The sequence below is a fragment of the Mirounga leonina genome, unplaced genomic scaffold (assembly GCF_011800145.1).
Source record: "Mirounga leonina isolate KUSES-001 unplaced genomic scaffold, KU_Mleo_1.0 Mir_101664, whole genome shotgun sequence".
In the NCBI taxonomy this organism is placed as follows: Eukaryota; Metazoa; Chordata; class Mammalia; order Carnivora; family Phocidae; genus Mirounga; species Mirounga leonina.
In genome coordinates, this window is record NW_023270175.1 from 20,646,645 (window position 1) to 20,665,411 (window position 18,767).

General features: G+C 35.2%; 1 protein-coding gene across 2 annotated transcripts in view; it reads right to left on the bottom strand.

The window, feature by feature from the left end:
* Positions 1-18,767, bottom strand: part of ZNF280C (zinc finger protein 280C) — a 60,684-nt gene that overhangs the window by 26,683 nt on the left and 15,234 nt on the right. For both annotated transcript variants that reach the window (XM_035008599.1, XM_035008607.1), the window contains exons 4-10: positions 17,962-18,108; positions 15,422-15,487; positions 15,188-15,324; positions 10,575-10,689; positions 7,495-7,665; positions 7,237-7,346; positions 1,219-1,436 (exon numbers count right to left, since the gene is read on the bottom strand). In XM_035008599.1, the coding sequence (XP_034864490.1) occupies positions 1,219-1,436; positions 7,237-7,346; positions 7,495-7,665; positions 10,575-10,689; positions 15,188-15,324; positions 15,422-15,487; positions 17,962-18,108 (964 nt within the window). The remainder of the gene's footprint in view (positions 1-1,218; positions 1,437-7,236; positions 7,347-7,494; positions 7,666-10,574; positions 10,690-15,187; positions 15,325-15,421; positions 15,488-17,961; positions 18,109-18,767) is intronic.

Sequence of the window (18,767 nt, forward strand, 5' to 3'; positions counted from 1 at the left end):
AGGAGGTAAGGAGGTATGAAAACTCATATATGTGAAAGGTCTATGAAAACTACAAGAAGCTACCACAAATGTAGCATGCATAATTGTTTCAGGTTTATCTTGCAGTGCATTTTAGGGTTTTTCTATGTACTTCATTTTGGACTCAAGGATTCATCAGACAATAAAAATAAATGCTAGGCTTAGAAATGACCTACAGGACACTTAAGAATGCTAGTTAAAAAAGATAGCCATCAGGGTAAATATCTTTAAAAGCTTACATATACACGTGTGTATGTGTGTGGACCACAACATACATACATATGACTATCTCATCTAAGGGAAGTGCACTGATGTCTACAATTTACTCTGAAATGTAAAATAAATCAGATAGAGTCTATGGATGAACAGGTATGCGGTAACACAAGTGAGGTAAAATGTTAATGGTAGAATCAAGGTGGTAAATATACAGATGTTCACCGTAAATTTTTTTCAACTTTGCTGAATATCTGAAACTTTTTATAATAAAATGTTGAAAAGACAATGTCAGATTACATAGCCAATGCAAAATACCAATCAGCTTATCTTGTTACGTTGCTTTGGTTACTATCTTACTTAGGATTGTAGATATGTAATATGCCATATTACTCCAAGACTGCGAAGTATAAGTTCCTAACATTTAAAACATACATGTGTAAGTCTTCAAAACCTTCAAAATTGAAAATTAAATCTCTACTTTTAAAATGTGTTAAATTATAAACTCAAAGCAGACATGTTTCATAAACTGGCACTTCTCTAAAGATCATCAAAAATGTCACTTTCTCTGCAAGGTTAATGTGGTAAAAATGATAAAATGAATTGAAAAACTAGAACATTAAATAAGACTAATATGGAAGAGGTCAAACTGGATAAAGCACTTCTTGTGATAGGAAAAGTAGATTCAAAAGAAGCTAAATAGTAAAAATATCACACTGAAAATTCTGAATTCAATGGTTATATAGATAAGTGATTTTTCTCTAAGTTAAAATAAATTTCGCCCTTTCTAAAGCTGTATTAAATACAAATCAAGTGTTAAACTCCTAAAATACAATAAAAAACAAATGCTTTGACATGATAATCTGCCTTTATTCTTAGAAAGTGTTTAAATTGCTTATCTAGGATAGCACAGGAAAATAAAGATACAATATTTACATCAGTTGCATCCCAGTTTTCAGATGGAAAGAGAAATAAGTATTTACATACCTAATATTGTTTTTAAGAACTTTCAAGCAACTGAAGCATTTAAAGGTTGTGTAAGTCTTCTGTTCATCATCAACAGCTCCTTCATGTCTTCCATAGTAAAAGTCACTAACTAACATGATCAATTTTCCTTTCTCTGCACCAGTCTTTTTATTTTCAGTAATCGCAAGTTCTGCTTTAATCATTTCCAAAAATTTGTTTACCATGTCTGGACAACAACGCTGAAAGAGAAAAAAATATATGTAAGTTTTACTTAATCTCTTTAAAAAATTAGATAGAAAAAAATTGATTCTGTGTTTATAACTAGGGCCAGCTTATGTAAAACTATGCTTGGCAATATATCTGGAGAGAGTCACCAAAATGTTGGCTTCTTTCTTTATAGAGTCTAAAAAAATTCAAACAATAAACACCTCTTACCTTAATAAAGAAATAACTTCAAAAACAAATTAAAAACCTGAGGCCAGGGATGGCTAAATATCTAACACCATTTTCCTTGTAATTCCAATTTTCAGATGTAAATATTTTTTTTAAAGATTTAAAAAAAATTTTTTTTGACAGAGAGCGAGACAGCGAGAAAGGGAACACAAGCAGGGGGAGTGGGAGAGGGAGAAGCAGCTTCCCGCTGAGCAGGGAGCCCGACACGGGGCTCGATCCCAGGACCCTGGGATCATGACCTGAGCCGAAGGCAGACACTTAACGACTGAGCCACCCAGGCACCCCTCAGACATAAATATTTAATAATAATTTGATCCCTGGCCAAAAATCGTTCATATCTGTCAGGATATAGCTTAAAATGAAAGGTAGTTTTATTTTATTTTTTCTTAAAGATTTTATTTATTTGACAGAGAGGGAGAAAGCACAAGTGGGGGGAGCTACAAGCAGAGGGAGAAGGAGAAGCAGGCTTCCCACTGAGCAAGGAGCCCAATGCGGAGCTCGATCCCAGGACCCTAGGATCACGACCTGAGTCGAAAAGAGACGCTTAATCGACTGAGCCACCCAAGTGCCCTGGAAAGGAAGTTTTATATGCCATTCTGCACATGCTAAATTATCAAATAATATAGTAGTATTTTGGTAAAGCCTGGTTGGAACTAGACGCTGAGCACAGGTAACCTGCCATTCCCCAGATTCAAGGTACTGGAAAACGTATGGGACACAAAAAAAGAAGCATAAGTTATAATTTAAAAACCTCAACACAGTCTATCTAGAATGCTGAAATATGTTAAGGGGAAATCAATCTCATGAATAAAATTAAGACCTCATATAAACTGACCCTAATAGGGAATACTTTTTCTTTTTTAAAGATTTTATTTATTTATTTGACAGACACAGACACAGCAAGAGAGGGAACACAAGCAGGGGGAGTGGGAGAGGGAGAAGCAGGTTTCCCGCCGAGCAGGGAGCCTGATGCGGGGCTCGACCCTGGGAACCCCAGGATCATGACCTGAGCTGAAGGCAGACGCTTAACGACTGAGCCACCCGGCGCCCCTGGAATACTTTCATACGTTAACTTTTAATTTTCAATGAGATAAAACTAGTTCATTTATTATATACAATTTTCAGTTGTGGAATTTCACTAGAAGAATTCTTTAAGAGTAACTAGGGAGCAAAAATACAAACTTTTCTAAAAACCCAAATTACATACTCGCAAAGCAACCACAAAGGGAAAAACTTAGAAAAATAAAGAACAAAAAATTGTGACAGAATCAAGACCAATCAAACCTATCAGATCAATTAAATCCATCCTATCAATGAATACAGATGGGTGGGTTTAACTCAGCTACTGAAAAAATAAATTTCACATAGGATCACAAAAGAAAAAATGACTCTGTGAAAATTAAGAAATATACCAAAAACAAAGTGATTGGAAGGCTTGAGGGGCGCCTGGGTGGCTCAGTCTTTAAGCGTCTGCCTTCGGCTCAGGTCATGATCCCAGGATCCTGGGATTGAGACCCACATCGGGCTCCCTCTCCACGGGAAGCCTGCTTCTCCCTCTCCCACTTCCCTGCTTGTGTTCCCTCTCTTGCTGTGTCTCTTTCTGTCAAATAAATAAAATCTTAAAAAAAAATAAAAAGATAAACAAAGAATATAACAGGCAAATGGTAATAATGAGAAAACAAGGGTTGTGAAATTGATGTCAAACAAAATAGAATCCAGGCCAAAAAGGGAACACTTAATAAAAATGCTAAAGGATACATTCACAATGAAGTTAAAAGAGATAGATCCATCTATATCCTAAATAGTAACAGCCATAAAACAGAATTGTAAGATATCAAAGAAAATAGTGATAATTTGAGACTTTGAGACCTACTCAAAAAATGACAGAGCAAATAGATGAATATAAATGAAGACACAGGAACCTCAATAACATTATTAGTATGTTAGATCTGACTGATAACTATCAAATTCCATACTCCAAAAACAAATTAACACCCCTTATTTTCAAGTTTCTATGTAACATTCAAGAAAACAGCACATACAAATTTCAAAATGGGGAGAAAAGGAACCTGGGCATTGCCAGCAAAGAGACTGAGGTTTGAATCTCAGCTATGCCAATTAATTGGCTATAAAACAATGAGAAAAAGATCTGGCCTAAAGAATTTTCTAAGGATTAAATGAAATAATACTTTAAAGCTTAGTATGGTGTCTTAGATCAATAGGATGTTTGACTTACACTCCCAAAATTCTTCCTCTGGAAGAAAAGATTACCTTTGTGGTATACCAATCTCCTTACCTATAACAACAGCAAAAGATCATTCACAAATAATCTAAAATTCACATTTTTTTCAAAATGGAAATCCTTACTGTAATATTATATAAATTTAACTGATATATAAAAATGCATAAGCGGAATGCCTGGGTGGCTCAGTCGGTTGGGCATCTGCCTTTGGTTCAGGTCATGGTCCCAGGGTCCTGGGATTGAGTTCCACATTGGGCTCCTTGCTCAGTGGGGAGCCTACTTCTCCCTCTCCCTCTGCTGCTCCCCTGCTTGTGCTCTCTCTCTCTCTCTCAGAGACAAATAAATACAAAATCTTTAAAAAAAAAATGCATAAGCTAACATGTGAAAGTCTCACTTATTTTTTTAATGACTAACAATGCTATAATAAATAAAAGCTACATTTTAGAGAATGCTTGCCACTTTCTTCAGGTGCAGAAATATATATAATGTGCTATGATTTGTGTATAAAATAGAGGGAAAATAAGACATTCATGTGTGCCTGTACATTCAGAAATTAAAGTCAAAGAAGACATAAAACAAATTAATAAAAAATGATTTCTTTTGCAAGTCCTATTGGGAACTAAGCAAATAGATGAAGTGGGATTCTTCACTGTATACCTTCTTTTTTATTTAAAATTTTTACTTTATTTTTTAAATTTTATTTTGTTATGTTAATCACCATATATTACATCATTAGTTTTTGATGTAGTGTTCCATGATTCATTGTTTGCGTATAACACCCAGTTATACGTGCCCTCTTTAATACCCATCACCAGGCTAGCCCATCCCCCCACCCCCCTCCCCTCTAGAACCCTCAGTTTGTTTCTCAGAGTCCATAGTCTCTCATGGTTTGTCTCCCCCTCCGATTCCCCGCCTTCATTTTTCCCTTCCTACTATCGTCTTTTTTTTTTTTTTTTTTTTTAACATATAATGTATTATTTGTTTCAGAGGTACGGGTCTGTGATTCATCAGTCTATGCATCTATGATGCAAAACATAAAACATCAAGTATTTCTATACAATATTACATATTACATAGATTGGAAGATTGAAAACACTGGCAGAAGTTAATTTTTATATAAAACCAAAACCCAAAGTCCAGTTCACAGGAATCACCCTCAGGGAGGTAGAAATAGTGATAGATCAAATACAGTTTTGTCCAAGAATAAAGAAATTGTGTTTGGAATTTTACACTTCTTTTCTTTCTACATTTTTTGTAAAATGCTGAATTGCAATGAAAAAATTGCCGATCTTTGAAATAGCAAGCAATAACTTTTTCTAAGTTGCTTCTCTGCTTTGCAGTCTTCTCACCCCCTCTTTCCTGAATATAATCTACATTGCGTTTTTTCCTGCCTCCTTTCTCCCTTCTTGCCATTTATACTGGGCATGCAAGAAGAATACAGATTATCTTTCCACAGACACACAGAACACTGCAATATCTATTAAAATATCTTAAGTGGAATAATACCTAGACCTCATACTTCATTAGTACTTCTAAAATTACCTAAAACCTAATTTTAAGAGCTTCCTACACCAACGTAAAGGTAGAATTTATAACAACTATACAAACTATATTCTGGATTGAGTTAACACTGTGATTTCTTGAGAAATGCTCCACTATTATGAGTTTATGTCTGAGTGCTGAACATTAAAATGCAAGACTGAGATTTTGAGTAATGTGACATTCATATGTCACCAGACAAAAAAATCATGTTAAAAAAAGGAGTTTTTAAGTTATAGGAAAGATTAAGCACAAAACAAAATGCCTGCTTTACAAGAGCTTTGAAGAATAGCGTGATCTAGTCAATAAAATATTCTGATTAATACATTATTGTCATTAAAAGTTAAAATACAACATGCATAGAATTTTTTTTTTTTTTTAAGTAGGCTCCACGCCCGGCGTGGAGCCCAATGCAGGGCTCAAATGCACCACTGTGAGATCAAGACCTGAGCAGAGATCAAGAGTCAGACACTTAACTGACTGACCCACCCAAGTGCCCTACAATATGCACAGAGATTCAAGTGTCACGTGTGAGTGCCATCCACCTGGGGACCCTACCCGACAAAGGCTGCAGCCCCTGCATGACTCGGTGGCTGTGGTACGTGGGACTCACTTAGCTGGGAACCGTGCGGGATTGAATAAAGCAATGCGATTAGAGGCCACCCCAGAGAGGGAGCGGATTCCCCCACCCCTGAACCATTTTTGCTGGTTGCGGCAAAGGATTTTCCAAATGAGATTTGCCACAGACATCTGCTCTACAAGTGGCAAAATGTCAGAAATGAAGAGAAAGAAATGTTAAAGATCCGAGAAATAAATGACTCACCTGGGAAAGCTCTAATACCCGCAAACACTCAGGGCTGTCACTAAGAGAAACATCGGACTTTCTGCAAAGTCTTCCAGATATAATACTTTAAAGAGGTCGGAGGTAGGTCTATTTCTTCCATTTCTTAAAGTACTACATACTGTGTTTAATGTATTCTCTCAAGCCTCAGAGAGATCAATGACAGTCACATCTCTTAGACAAAGCAACAACTAAAGCTTTGATCTAGCATCATTAGTTTTAAAGCAACTCCCACACATTGTCACTTTCACCTTACTTCAGCATCCAGCTCCAGAAAACAGATATTTTTACCAATAATTTTATGGTTGATAAAGCCATTATCACATCTAATAAAATTATCAAGGATTACTTCGTATCCTCTAATATCCCCCCCAAAATACAATATGCATATACGATAGTACATATAAGCTTAATTTTTAAGATTTCATGATTGGGAAAGATTTTAAAATCTTGTATAAAGATAATCACTATGGGGTGCCTGGGTGGCTCAGTCAGTTAAGCAGCTGCCTTCGGCTCAGGTCATGATCCCAGGGTCCTGGGATCAAGCCCCACATTGGGCCCCCTGCGCTGCGGGAAGCCTGCTTCTCCCTCTCCCACTCCCCCTGCTTGTGTTCCCTCTCTCGCTATGTCTCTCTCTGTCAAATAAATAAATATTTTTTTTAATTTTATTTTATTATGTTATGTTAGTCACCATACATTACATCATTAGCTTTTGATGTAGTGTTCCATGATTATTTGCATATAACACCCAGTGCTCCATTCAATACATGCCCTCCTTAAATAAAATCTAAAAAAAAAGATAGTCATCACAAATATCAATTTTTACTTAAGTTATATAGAAATACCAATGAGAAGATTTCTTATCTAAATACCTGGACAAACGAGCATTTACTATATATCAATCCTTAATGTTTTCAGAGATTTGTCAATATTTTTAAAAATCAAATTTTGGAAAAAGTTTTACCTTCATGTGATATTTCAAAGGATCCAGAAGATTAAACTTTACATTGCACTTTGGACAAGATCTTAGAAAAGGTGTTCCAGTTTTATAGTGAGCTGATGAGGTATTTGTACCTAAAATAGATTAAGAACTTTTACGACTCAAATTCTTTTTTAAACATTAAACAACCAGTAAAAAAAAAAGTTTAAAAATTCATCAGAATTTCTAGAATTTATGTATAAATAATACAATTTCTATTTTATATGCTAGATTCATATTTACCTTTTGATATCATAACATGGGAAGATGTCACTGGAGGAGAGTTAGTTAGAGACAGTGAAGCACAAGGACTTATTTCAGAAACACTTTCGCTGGTCTTTGGCTTTTTTGGAGTAACACTGTTTACTTTAGAAGCAGAAGAACGTTTTAATATAGGCAGAGTTTGATCTATACCTACAATGATTTAAATAGTGGGAAAAATATTTGTAAATATGTACAGAACACTGCTTACAAATGCTACTAAAATGGCTTTATATTTGAATTTAAGTAAAAACACTTTGAAGCTAAATTAAAGATAACATAATTGAATTATATCATACAAATGACAAAGAATGATCAAAATTTATATGATCAAAAAAAGAAAAAATTTATATGATCAATAGGTAAAAAGAAATTGTACAGCTATTATGAACTACACGTATTTGAACAATTCATGAAATAAACTTTTTATACAAGAAAATTCTAAAAATACTTTCAAATAAAGAAATATATAAATAGGTATAAAAGAGGTCAGACCAAAAGAATCCAAAGCAAAAAAATTAAAGCACAGAGAATGTTCTAAGCTCAGTTCCCAAAAATGAATTTATCTTTAGATGCTTAAATACATTTGGGCTTGGAAACAAAAACCACCTTTATTCTAAAAATTTAGAAAAACCCTTTAAGATACTTAAAAAAAACTTAAGATGTCTAATGGAAAACTCAAGTTGGTTCTTTTTCCACTTATTAACAATCTGATGGGTTTAAATTATCTGTTTACTCCCTATGAACAAAGTACAAACAACTAATCTTGAATAATACCTTGCTCATTCATATGAAAAGTCTTAAGAAGTTAGTATAATGGTCTTCAAATGATACTCCCCTGAGGCTAATGATTTTGCTTTAGGGAATACAGTAAGCATGTCAGATAGAAAAACTCTTTTACCTTTTTTAAAAAATTAGATTTTTACATAAAATTTTGTTTGAGGAGATTTCATCACTAAAGATAGTTCTGAGCTTGAAAACCATCACCTTAAAGGCTTAGGGATGGTGTAATTCAGGGCATTTGCAAGAAAAGTGGGGCTATTTAGCCTATAACCAGACACAGCAAAAGTCCGTTTGAAAATAACACACAATTGTACTTTGTGATAAAGATTCTAAAACTGCACATCGTATTTTAATGCTCCCAACTGTACACTAATAGGCGAAGCAGTAGAATAGAGAAATACAAGGAAAAGGAGAGCATCGCATTAGTGGGCTCCCTGTCAGATCTGTCTTTCATTCTCTGAGATAACAGAAATGATTTTTTTTTTTCCATCTGCAAGCACATAGTTACTGACAGCCATACTGCAGGCACTTGGGACTGATTTCTGTGTAATCACTAACATTTTTCTCAGATGCTTAGGTTACTTGAACAACCAATGAGTGCTGGTATTTTGGCAACTAGTTCTCTAGCAGGCTGTATAGTAAAAATAGACTGTTTTGTATATAATTTTTTTAAGCATGAGTAAATCTCCAAGTTAAATAAAATCACTCTGAGCTCAATAGTTTTAAATTCTAACCGTTTAACTTGTTTATTTCTATTGCCTCTGGCTTGTGCTGTTCACTATCTTCAACAGTGCCAATAAAAATCCTATTCTCATTCTTCAAAATCAAGTTCAAATCCAACCTTCTCCAAGAACCTTCTATGATCATCCTTGACAGGAGTCCATTAATCATGCTTCTGAACACATAATACGTATTATCATTCATAATTATCATTCTAAGAACTGTTTACTGTCAAGTCCTTTAAAGGTTTAAGGCATTTTTCATTTCTCACTTATCTCATTTGAACCTCAAAAAAGGCCTGAGATAAGTAGAGCAAGAATTAAAATTATATCTCCAAATGGTGACTTCAGGTCTGGAGAATGAATGTATTATCTGAGAAAGATAGAAGTATATATTTCAATAAAATGAGAAAATTGAAGTGTAAAGAGGTGACTCGATAAAGGCCACAAAAATCTTGAGGATACAGGCTCAAATCTACACCTTCCTAACTGACTATAACCCTATTTCCCATCAAGGCAAAGTTCCACTCTCTGCAATACAACAACTTACAGAGAGAGTAGGCATCACTGTTTTACCCCCTAGAATCTTCAAGAATTCAGACTTTTTTATGAATAAAGACCACGTGCATTATAAAATCAGACTTCAGACAACTATTTTACTTCCTCATTTATTTTGGTTCTTGGCTATTTTACTAACTATAAGTGACACCTAGATAGGTGAATAACAAGCCATGTGTTATCAAAATGGGAAAAGTATTTTTGGCAAACATATTACTATAATTTTTTTTCTATTTTGGTTTGGTAAATGTATATGAATTTGTTAGTAAACAATTTAAACATTAAAAACTTATGGACCTCTGTCCAATTATTGAAATATAACAAATTTACTAATATACAAACAGCAATTGCTTTGATTATGGGGAATTTTTCAACTAAATAAAATTCTTTCAGGGCATACTAATTTATTTCAAGTTAATGAAGAACTTTGTTATTGTACACAAAGAACTGTAATTCTTCAATTAAAAATTTACATTATTCCTTTAATGGATATTTACTAAGTACTTACTATGCACAAATTACTATTTTTGTAATACTTCCTTTTTATAATGATACTCTGTAATCACATTTAACTATCATATCAACATCATTTATTTGGAAAGAAAGACACCAGTCTATTAAAAAAATCAACTATAACCATGTACTTTTTCTCATACTAATGGCCTTCCAAATGATTAATACTTTAAAAAAAAATGATAGTATTAGGTCATTAGGAGACTTCCTGGACTCACAGAATTTATATTAAGATTTTTCAGCCCATGGCTGGCTCTAAGTGAGAATGAGCTCAAAAAATACATGTTAGCTAACTTAATAGAAAGAGATACAATATTCTATTATTAAATAAGAAATCACACAAGAAAGGCATTCAGGGATTATTAGCTTCTATTTTATGGTATATGAAAAACTTAACATGAAGGTATGGGTTTCAAAATAAAAATTCATTCCACATCTATATGCATCAAGTTTCTTTTTATTATACTCAAAAAAAGTGCTAAGCCAAACCTTCTATATAAATTGTTGATCCCTCTTGGGACAGTGGAATTGTATCCTGGGTCAAGTCAAATAGTAAGTCTGAAGAATCATCCGATTCAACTTGTAATGAATTCTTTGTAAAATCCTGTAAAAAGTTATAATTATTTTGTTTCATAAACTTTTATAAAGGTAAGTTTAATTGTATCATAATACTATAAAGATAACACCTTAATAATTTAATTACTAATAAGCTATAAAACACTAAGGTAATTATTATTCTGTCAGAGTTAGCATTTAGTGGGTAAGGGTTATATGGGAACTCTCTGGATTACTTCTGCAGTTTTTCTATAAATCTAAAGTTAGTTTGAAATTAAAAGTTAAAGTTAAGAAATAACGATAATATTATTGGCAAAGTAGACATGTTTTGGTACAACTTTTCTGCAAGAAAATTTTGGCAATATCTATCAAGGGCTTTAAAAAGTTCATATCCTTTGACCCAAATATTCCACTTACACTAATTTATGCTAAGGAAATGAAAATATTTAATGGAGAATTATTTATAATAGCAGAAAATAAAAACCTGTATGTCCAACAATGGAGGAATGGTTAAATAAATTAAACGACAGACTATAATGCAACATCATGCTTTTGAAAAATAACCAAAAACAAAGAAAAATGTTTCCAATATAAAGTTCAGTGAAAAAAGAGGAGCACATATCTGTGTACAAAATATAATCCTGATTGATATATTCTATATACTACACTAACCATCTGCAAAAAAGGAAATCAAAGTACAGTATGTATTGTCTTGTTTCTTTTCTAACTACCGCCCCCATATACAGTACCTTTATAAAATAGGAATATAGGGATCTTGCTTGCGTGTTTTGTGCTTACAAGTTGAGAAAAAATCAGGTTTTAAGAATTTTACTTTGTTATCGTTTTCTGTTTACATGGGCTTAGTAAGAAGTTATAGAGACAGATATTGAACTGAACCAAACCATTCCATTCCTAGAATTTGAGCATAACAGGCAGATTTCTGCATTTGAGCCTTAACATGTACTATAAAAAATGGCTGTATGATGGCTTTATGACTTAACTGTAACCAAGCATAATCTTCTGCAAGGTAAATATTTTCTCCAAATATGTGTACTTACAAATGGAAAATATTCACTAGCAATTCTCCAAACAGTTCTTTCACAGAAGTTCCTCCAAATAAAGTTAATACTTCATTTTTTTTAAAGATTTTATTTATTTATTTGAGAGAGAGAGAATGAGAGAGAGAGAGAGAGAGAGAGCATGAGAGGGGGGAGGGTCAGAGGGAGAAGCAGGCTCCCTGCTGAGCAGGGAGCCCGATGCGGGACTTGATCCCGGAACTCCAGGATCAGGACCTGAGCTGAAGGCAGTTGCTTAACCAACTGAGGCACCCAGGTGCCCCTAAAGTTAATACTTTAAACCTTTTCCTAGGTGATAACTCTGGCCAATTAAGTACCATTATTTCAGAGAGCAGACATATTAGTCAACAAATAACTTATTAAAATAATTCTCTAATTGGGAATTTTTTATATCTCATAAAATAGTTCAGCAAGATACCAAATACAACAGTGAGGTACAACAGGCAATAGACTGGGATTTAAAAGACCTCCATTTATTTAACTGTGGAACCTTGGGCCAGTCACTTGAGATTCAAGTTTTCACCTTTCCAACTGAAATAATAGCTGCCAATTGTCTATTTAAAACGTACTTGACTCTTTTACAGTCCATGTGTTTTATATCAGGTAGTTGTCACAACAGTACTAATAAAGACCTAATATTATCTCCCACCTTATAAATAGGTAAACTAAAGTTCAGTATAGTTAAGTAAGGTTCCCAGTACAATCCAGCTTGTTCTCGATGATGAAGCTGGAATTGGAACCGAGGTTGGCCTGATTATAAAGCCTGTGCCCTTGGGACACCTGGGTGGCTCAGTCGGGTTAAGCGTCCGAATTTTCTTTTCTTTTCTTTTTTTTCTAAGTAGGCTCCACATGGCATGGAGATCACAACCTGAGCTGAGACCAAGAGCTGGAAGCCTGAGTCACCCAGGCACCCCAGGCATCCATCCTACTCTTGATCTCAGCTCAAATCTTGATCTCAGGGTCCTGAGTTTAAGCCCCGTGGGTGTGGAGCCTATTAAAAAAAACCACAACAACAACCTATGCCCTTAAGCTATATCACACTGACATTAAAAGGGACAATAACAATTATCTTCTAGACTGCCCTGAAGAGTTGTGGTAAAGAGAAGAAAAAACTTAAAATTTTCAGAGAAAATTCCCTCACATAGGATTCTCAATTTATTTGAAAATATAGATCTGTCATTCTCCACCCTGGCTCACATTAGAATCACCTGGAGAGTTTAAAAAAAAAAAAAAAAATCTATCATGCCCAGGCCTCACCCCAGATCAAATGATAAAAAACTGTTTTTTAAAGCTCCCTAGGATTGGGAAACTGATTGAAGAGCTTCGATTAAACACCCAAGCCCACAAAAACAAAAAGTTCTGAGTTTGAATGACCTCTAGTTTCTAAGTTTTTTTTTTTAATATGAAAGATACCCCCCCCCATTGTTCTCCTTCTCTAGGTCCAAGGTAGGAATAATTTTCGTCTATCTCCATGTAAATAATCATGTTCCCTTGTTTTTTTTTGTTTTTGCTTTTCTTAAATGCCAAACAGCTGAATTAGTCTGATTCCAGCTAAAATAAAATAATTTTAGCATTTCTGGCAGCCTGCCATTATCAGGTACACCTATTAAGTTTTTATTAAGAACAGCCCATGGTTGCTTAGAGGATCCAAGTTTGAGAGCCGGTGGTTTGGGTAAAGATTCTCATTTTAAAAATGAAGAAAGTGAGGCCCACTGAGGTTGTAAACAATGCTTTAGCTAGGCACAGACAGAATCAACACTCAAGTCTTTCATTTTCAACCTAGATTTCTTGGACTACTCCTCCAGGACTCCAATTATTATTGTTTCAGAATGCAGATACAAGTCAAGGATTGAGAGTTAATAAAATTAGGAACAATTTGGGGCGCCCGGGTGGCTCAGTTGGTTAAGCGTCTGCCTTCGGCTCAGGCCATGATCCCGGGGTCCTGGGATCGAGCCCTGCATCGGGCTCCCTGCTGGGCGGGGAGCCTGCTTCTCTCCCTCTGCCTCTCTCTCTCTCTCTCTCTCTGACTTTCATGAATAAATAAAAAAAAATTTTAAATTAGGAACAATTTATCACTTCTTCAAGGTTAGTCTCAAGTGAGTGAAATTTTTCTCCTCTGAGTGTTTGTGATGGTCACGAATACAAAAACTACCAGCGCTGCTGGGCGCCGCTGCCTTCATTCATACGAAAGCACAGCAGTTTTACCCTCCGTTGCTTTTGCATCATCGGTGCAAACGTTGACAGAGTGAAAAGAGGAAATGTCTCAGTGTAATTATCACATCAGTTTTAACTTCACGAACCCCCGAAAGGGTCTCAGGGAACCCCAATGGTCTGTGCACTGTACTATTGCTCTAAGGCAGTGTTTCTATGTATAGCAATGCTTAAATGTATGAATGGATGTGTGTATGCATATGTTAAAACCTCTGGGCTGGGGCACCTGGGTGGCCTAGCTGGTTAAGCATCTGACTTTGGCTCAGGTCATGATCTCAGGGTGCTGGGATCAAGCCCTGCATCATCTGCTTCTCTCTGCCCCTCTGCCCCTCCCCCTGATTATGCTCGCTCTCTCTCTCAAATAAATAAATAAAATCTTAAAAAAATAAAATCAAACCTCTGGGCTAACCTGGATTGAAATCCCAGATCCATCTTTTATTTATGAGTCATATGGCCTTGAGTGAATTATTTAGCCTGAGTCTCAGTTTCCTCAACTATAAAATGGGGATAATAACTGTGCCTACCTCATAGGGAAATCGTAAGAATTAAATGATATTAATTTAGGGGCGCTTGGGTGGCTCAGTTGGTTAAGCGACTGCCTTCAGCTCAGGTCATGATCCTGGAGTCCCAGGATCGAGTCCCGCATCCTGCCGAGCAGGGAGCCTGCTTCTCCCTCTGACCCTCCCCCTCTCATGTGCTCTCTGTCTCTCTCATTCTCTCTGTCTCAAATAAATAAATAAAATCTTTAAAAAAAAAAAAAGATATTAATTTACATACAACATTCAGAATAAAGACTTACCCATAGTAACAGAATAACAAATGTTAAATATTACCATTAACTATTACTTCTCTTAAAAGTTTTAAAAGCTAAGCCATGAAAGTAGGTTTTCAGAGTAAACAGCAACAATGACCTCAGAACGATCTTCCCAAATAAGAATACCTGGTTCCGTTTACTCTCTTAAGAATTTTGCCATTATGCAACATTCATTACTGATCATTTTTTTTTACTCAGTTTTAGATAGCCTAGTTTTCAATATTATACCTATTTAATTTAAGCATATTACCTGATTTATTGACAAGTTGGTTAGTTCCTACAGTTATTACTTTGGGTATTGGTTGAGCTGTCAAAGATAGTGACATTTTCTGATTGTGATCATGCTTCTAGTGGAATGGTGACTAGCTATGATAGTCCACAATTCTAACTGGGTACTATAATATCCATTGCATCCCTGAGCTAATTATAGTTTCAGAAACACTTACAGGTTTAGACACGTTCTGAACAATAACAGAATTCTGTGAAGATTTAGATTCAGGATGAAATCTAGGCAAGGCAGCCACTGGATTTGATGTTGGATCTTTGCAGTGTTGACTTGTAGGCTTGAATGGATCAGTAACACCTGCATTTTAAAATTACACAACATATTGAATATTTTTCTATACAACCAATTTTGTTAAAATACTTCACTTTAAAATTAAAATGGTATAATACTATACCTTGAGTGAGTGTCTCATTCTTTATTCCCTTTGAAGATGAGCTGGGGTTACCTCTGTTCAAAATATCTACAAATATTATGTTTATTTTAAAACTCATTATTTGAATTGTATATTTAGACAATAAAAAACTTTCCAAAAATATATCCACATACAACTAATAATTTAAGTATATTTCTTTCTCTTAGTGGTGACCTCAGATCAAACCCTTCCCCAATTCCCATGCCACATTCATACCCCCTAAAAGCCTGGAAGTTTCATTATGGGTAAGCTGGTCACATTATCTGTACCACTCCTCTTGAGTTCTGAGAGGGACACTACTGAAGACTGCAGACTAAATTTAATCTAGAGTTTACCATAGTATCTCAAATCTACTACTATACCAAAAGTCAATTGGAGCCTGACATGACCCTATGAATCAGTTTAAGATGCTCACTCCTGTACCCGTGTGAACCCATAACTTCTAGGTTATTAAGGAATCAAATGAAAATTTGGAAGAGTAGAGATATGCCTAAAATTGCTAATCAGGAAAAGGTATATTTTAAAAATCCCATAAAACCTCAAAAAAATTTCCTTTTCCCCTCCTAGTGGAAAAGAACCAGATCTCATAGATTAATTCCATAAAGTAAAGGGTCACACAAAAGTAGGGTTGTTTTATGATAATGGAAATTCAATTCTCTAAACCTAGGCACTACAGAAGTTTCCTAGGAGAAAAATCTGCTCAAACAACTTGATATTGTTTTCATTCAGAAATTTAAAATACTGGGCGCCTGGGTGGCTCAGTTGGTTAAGCGACTGCCTTCAGCTCGGGTCATGATTCCAGGGTCCTGGGATCGAGCCCCGCATCGGGCTCCCTGCTCAGTGGGAAGCCTGCTTCTCCCTCTCCCACTCCCCCTGCTTGTGTTCCCTCTCTCACTGTGTCTCTCTCTCTGTCAAATAAATAAAAAAAAAAAAAAAGAAAGAAATTTAAAATATTTACTCAAGCCATTAAAGAGTTAAACCTATAGTACTTTGTGGTGACTGTAGTCTATCAAACACAACCTTTTACCATCCCTCCAACTTAATGATGGTTCTATATAAATATTTAGCTCATATTCCATATGCCAAAAATATTTTATGGCTCACACATAAAACATCAATAAAATCACCTAAATTTTGAGTTCATTTAGAAAAGAAATTTCACTGGGGTCAACTTTCTTTTTGATAGAATCACTTAAAACTAACACACATTATTCAAGTTGAGTACTGTTAACAGTTATCTACAGTTGATATAAACCCAACCTGAACTGCCAGGCTTTCAATAAGATGATCTGAATAATAATTTGAAATATGATAGTATTTTGGGATAAAAATAATCACAGCAACTAGGAAACAATATTTATATTATTCTGTTCCACTATCAGCAACAAACATGCCAACATACTTCATTTTATAATTGAAGTGACATTCCACTTAGCACCTCTCAATTTGCCACAGGAAATGATATTGAGAATTAAATTATTCTATCTCTGATAAAACTGAATAGAAGAGCTATTCGAAGTTTAGAGTCAAGAGAAGCAAAAACCGGGCTTTCAAAAAATTAAAAAACTCCTCTCTTAACCACAATATTTCGCACTGCCATGATAGGTAAGAAAACACTGGTATGGCTGCCTACATTCTTTGCTAAATTCTCCTGGCTTAAAAAAAAGTAAGTATAATGGAAAAGAATCTATTTTCTCGTTCTCCCCTGAAATTCAGTATGTTGTTCCTCTGCACTTTACACATTTTTTATTGGACATTTTAACAAGTGTCATCAGTATCTTCACTATAATATTATCACAATGGCAATTCTAACTCTAACTGAAATCTAACAATCTACAAAATTACTGAACGTGTTCTGCCAGAAAGCCGTGAGGATTAAGTGTGCTAACCGCCTGCATTGTACTAGTACAGGAGCTAAAGACCAGACCCTCCCTCCTTCCTTCATGAATATAATCAGGAGTTGTTGGAAGATGCGTGTGGCCAGAAACTATAGCTCAGGTTGGTACACATACCAGAGACTGTATAATCATGCAGTGCCTGTTCATTTTGTAGCCATGATTCAAGATGACACTGTGATGAGGCAGTTGTCTGGCTGTGAGAACCCTCATCAGAGACTAACAAACTTACTCAGTATTCTGGTATTTTAAGCAAAGCACTCCAAACACTTCCTATTCTAGGTGTTTTTGGACTTAAGGGAGAAAAAAAAAATTAACAAACAGGTGAATAGGCTACTTAGCTCCACTAAAACTTAAGATTGCCAATTTCAGAAGGCCTATAATGCTGTTAGGTAATCTTAACCTTTAGTTACCTTAGTTAACATTTCCCTTTTCTCTCAAATGGTATTTTAACCTCTGACCTTACTCAAGTCCCCAACCATATCCCCCCTCTGATTCTCACAAATTCTCACTGATCTGTATGCTTCAACTCCTTACAGAATAACAAGGACACAGAAGACAGCTCACAGATTTTTCTATTAGAAACAGCAACTTATAAAACTTTACTTCACTGAAATAAATGCTTACTTGAAATGGCTGGTTTTGAACTTGATATCTCTCCAACAAAAATCAGCTCATCATCATCTTCATCCAGAATTTCTTCTACTTTTTTCTGCCACGGTTCCAGCTCTTCTTCTTCACATTCCATAAAGAGTTCTGCCATTTTTGGGTTATCTAATTTTCAAGAGAGAAACACATCTTATTTTTTTAAAAACTTTTTGCAATGCATAGTATGATATTTAAGATATACTTTAATAATCTTAATATTAATTACTGAATTGATATTTGCAGTCAGTACAACTCACCTCAATCTCTAAGATCTAAACTAGTAAACTAGTAAAATTAAGCTAGCTAAGTAACAGACAACAGTAATTACTAGTAGTTGCCAATAAATTTTAAGAATAATCAAATCCAAAAAAACCTTGAAACATAAAAAAAAGAGTAATCAAACCCAGGAAAGAATATCCAATGGGAAAAAGATAGTCTCCTCAACAAATGGTGTTGGGAAAACTGGACAGCAACATGCAAAAGAATGAAACTGGACCACTTTTTTTTTTTGAAGATTTTATTTATTTATTTGACAGAGAGAGAGAAAGCACAAACAGGGGGAGCAGGAGAAGGAGAAGCAGGATCCATGCTGAGCAGGGAGCCGGTTCAGGGCTCGATCCCAGGACTCTGGGATCATGACCTGAGCCGAAAGCAGACGCTTAACCCACTGAGCCACCCAGGTGCCCCAGAATCTGGACCACTTTCTTACACCAAACACAAAAATAAATTGAAAATGGATGAAAGACCTTGGGAGCCTGCTTCTCCCTCTGCCTCTCTCTCTCTCT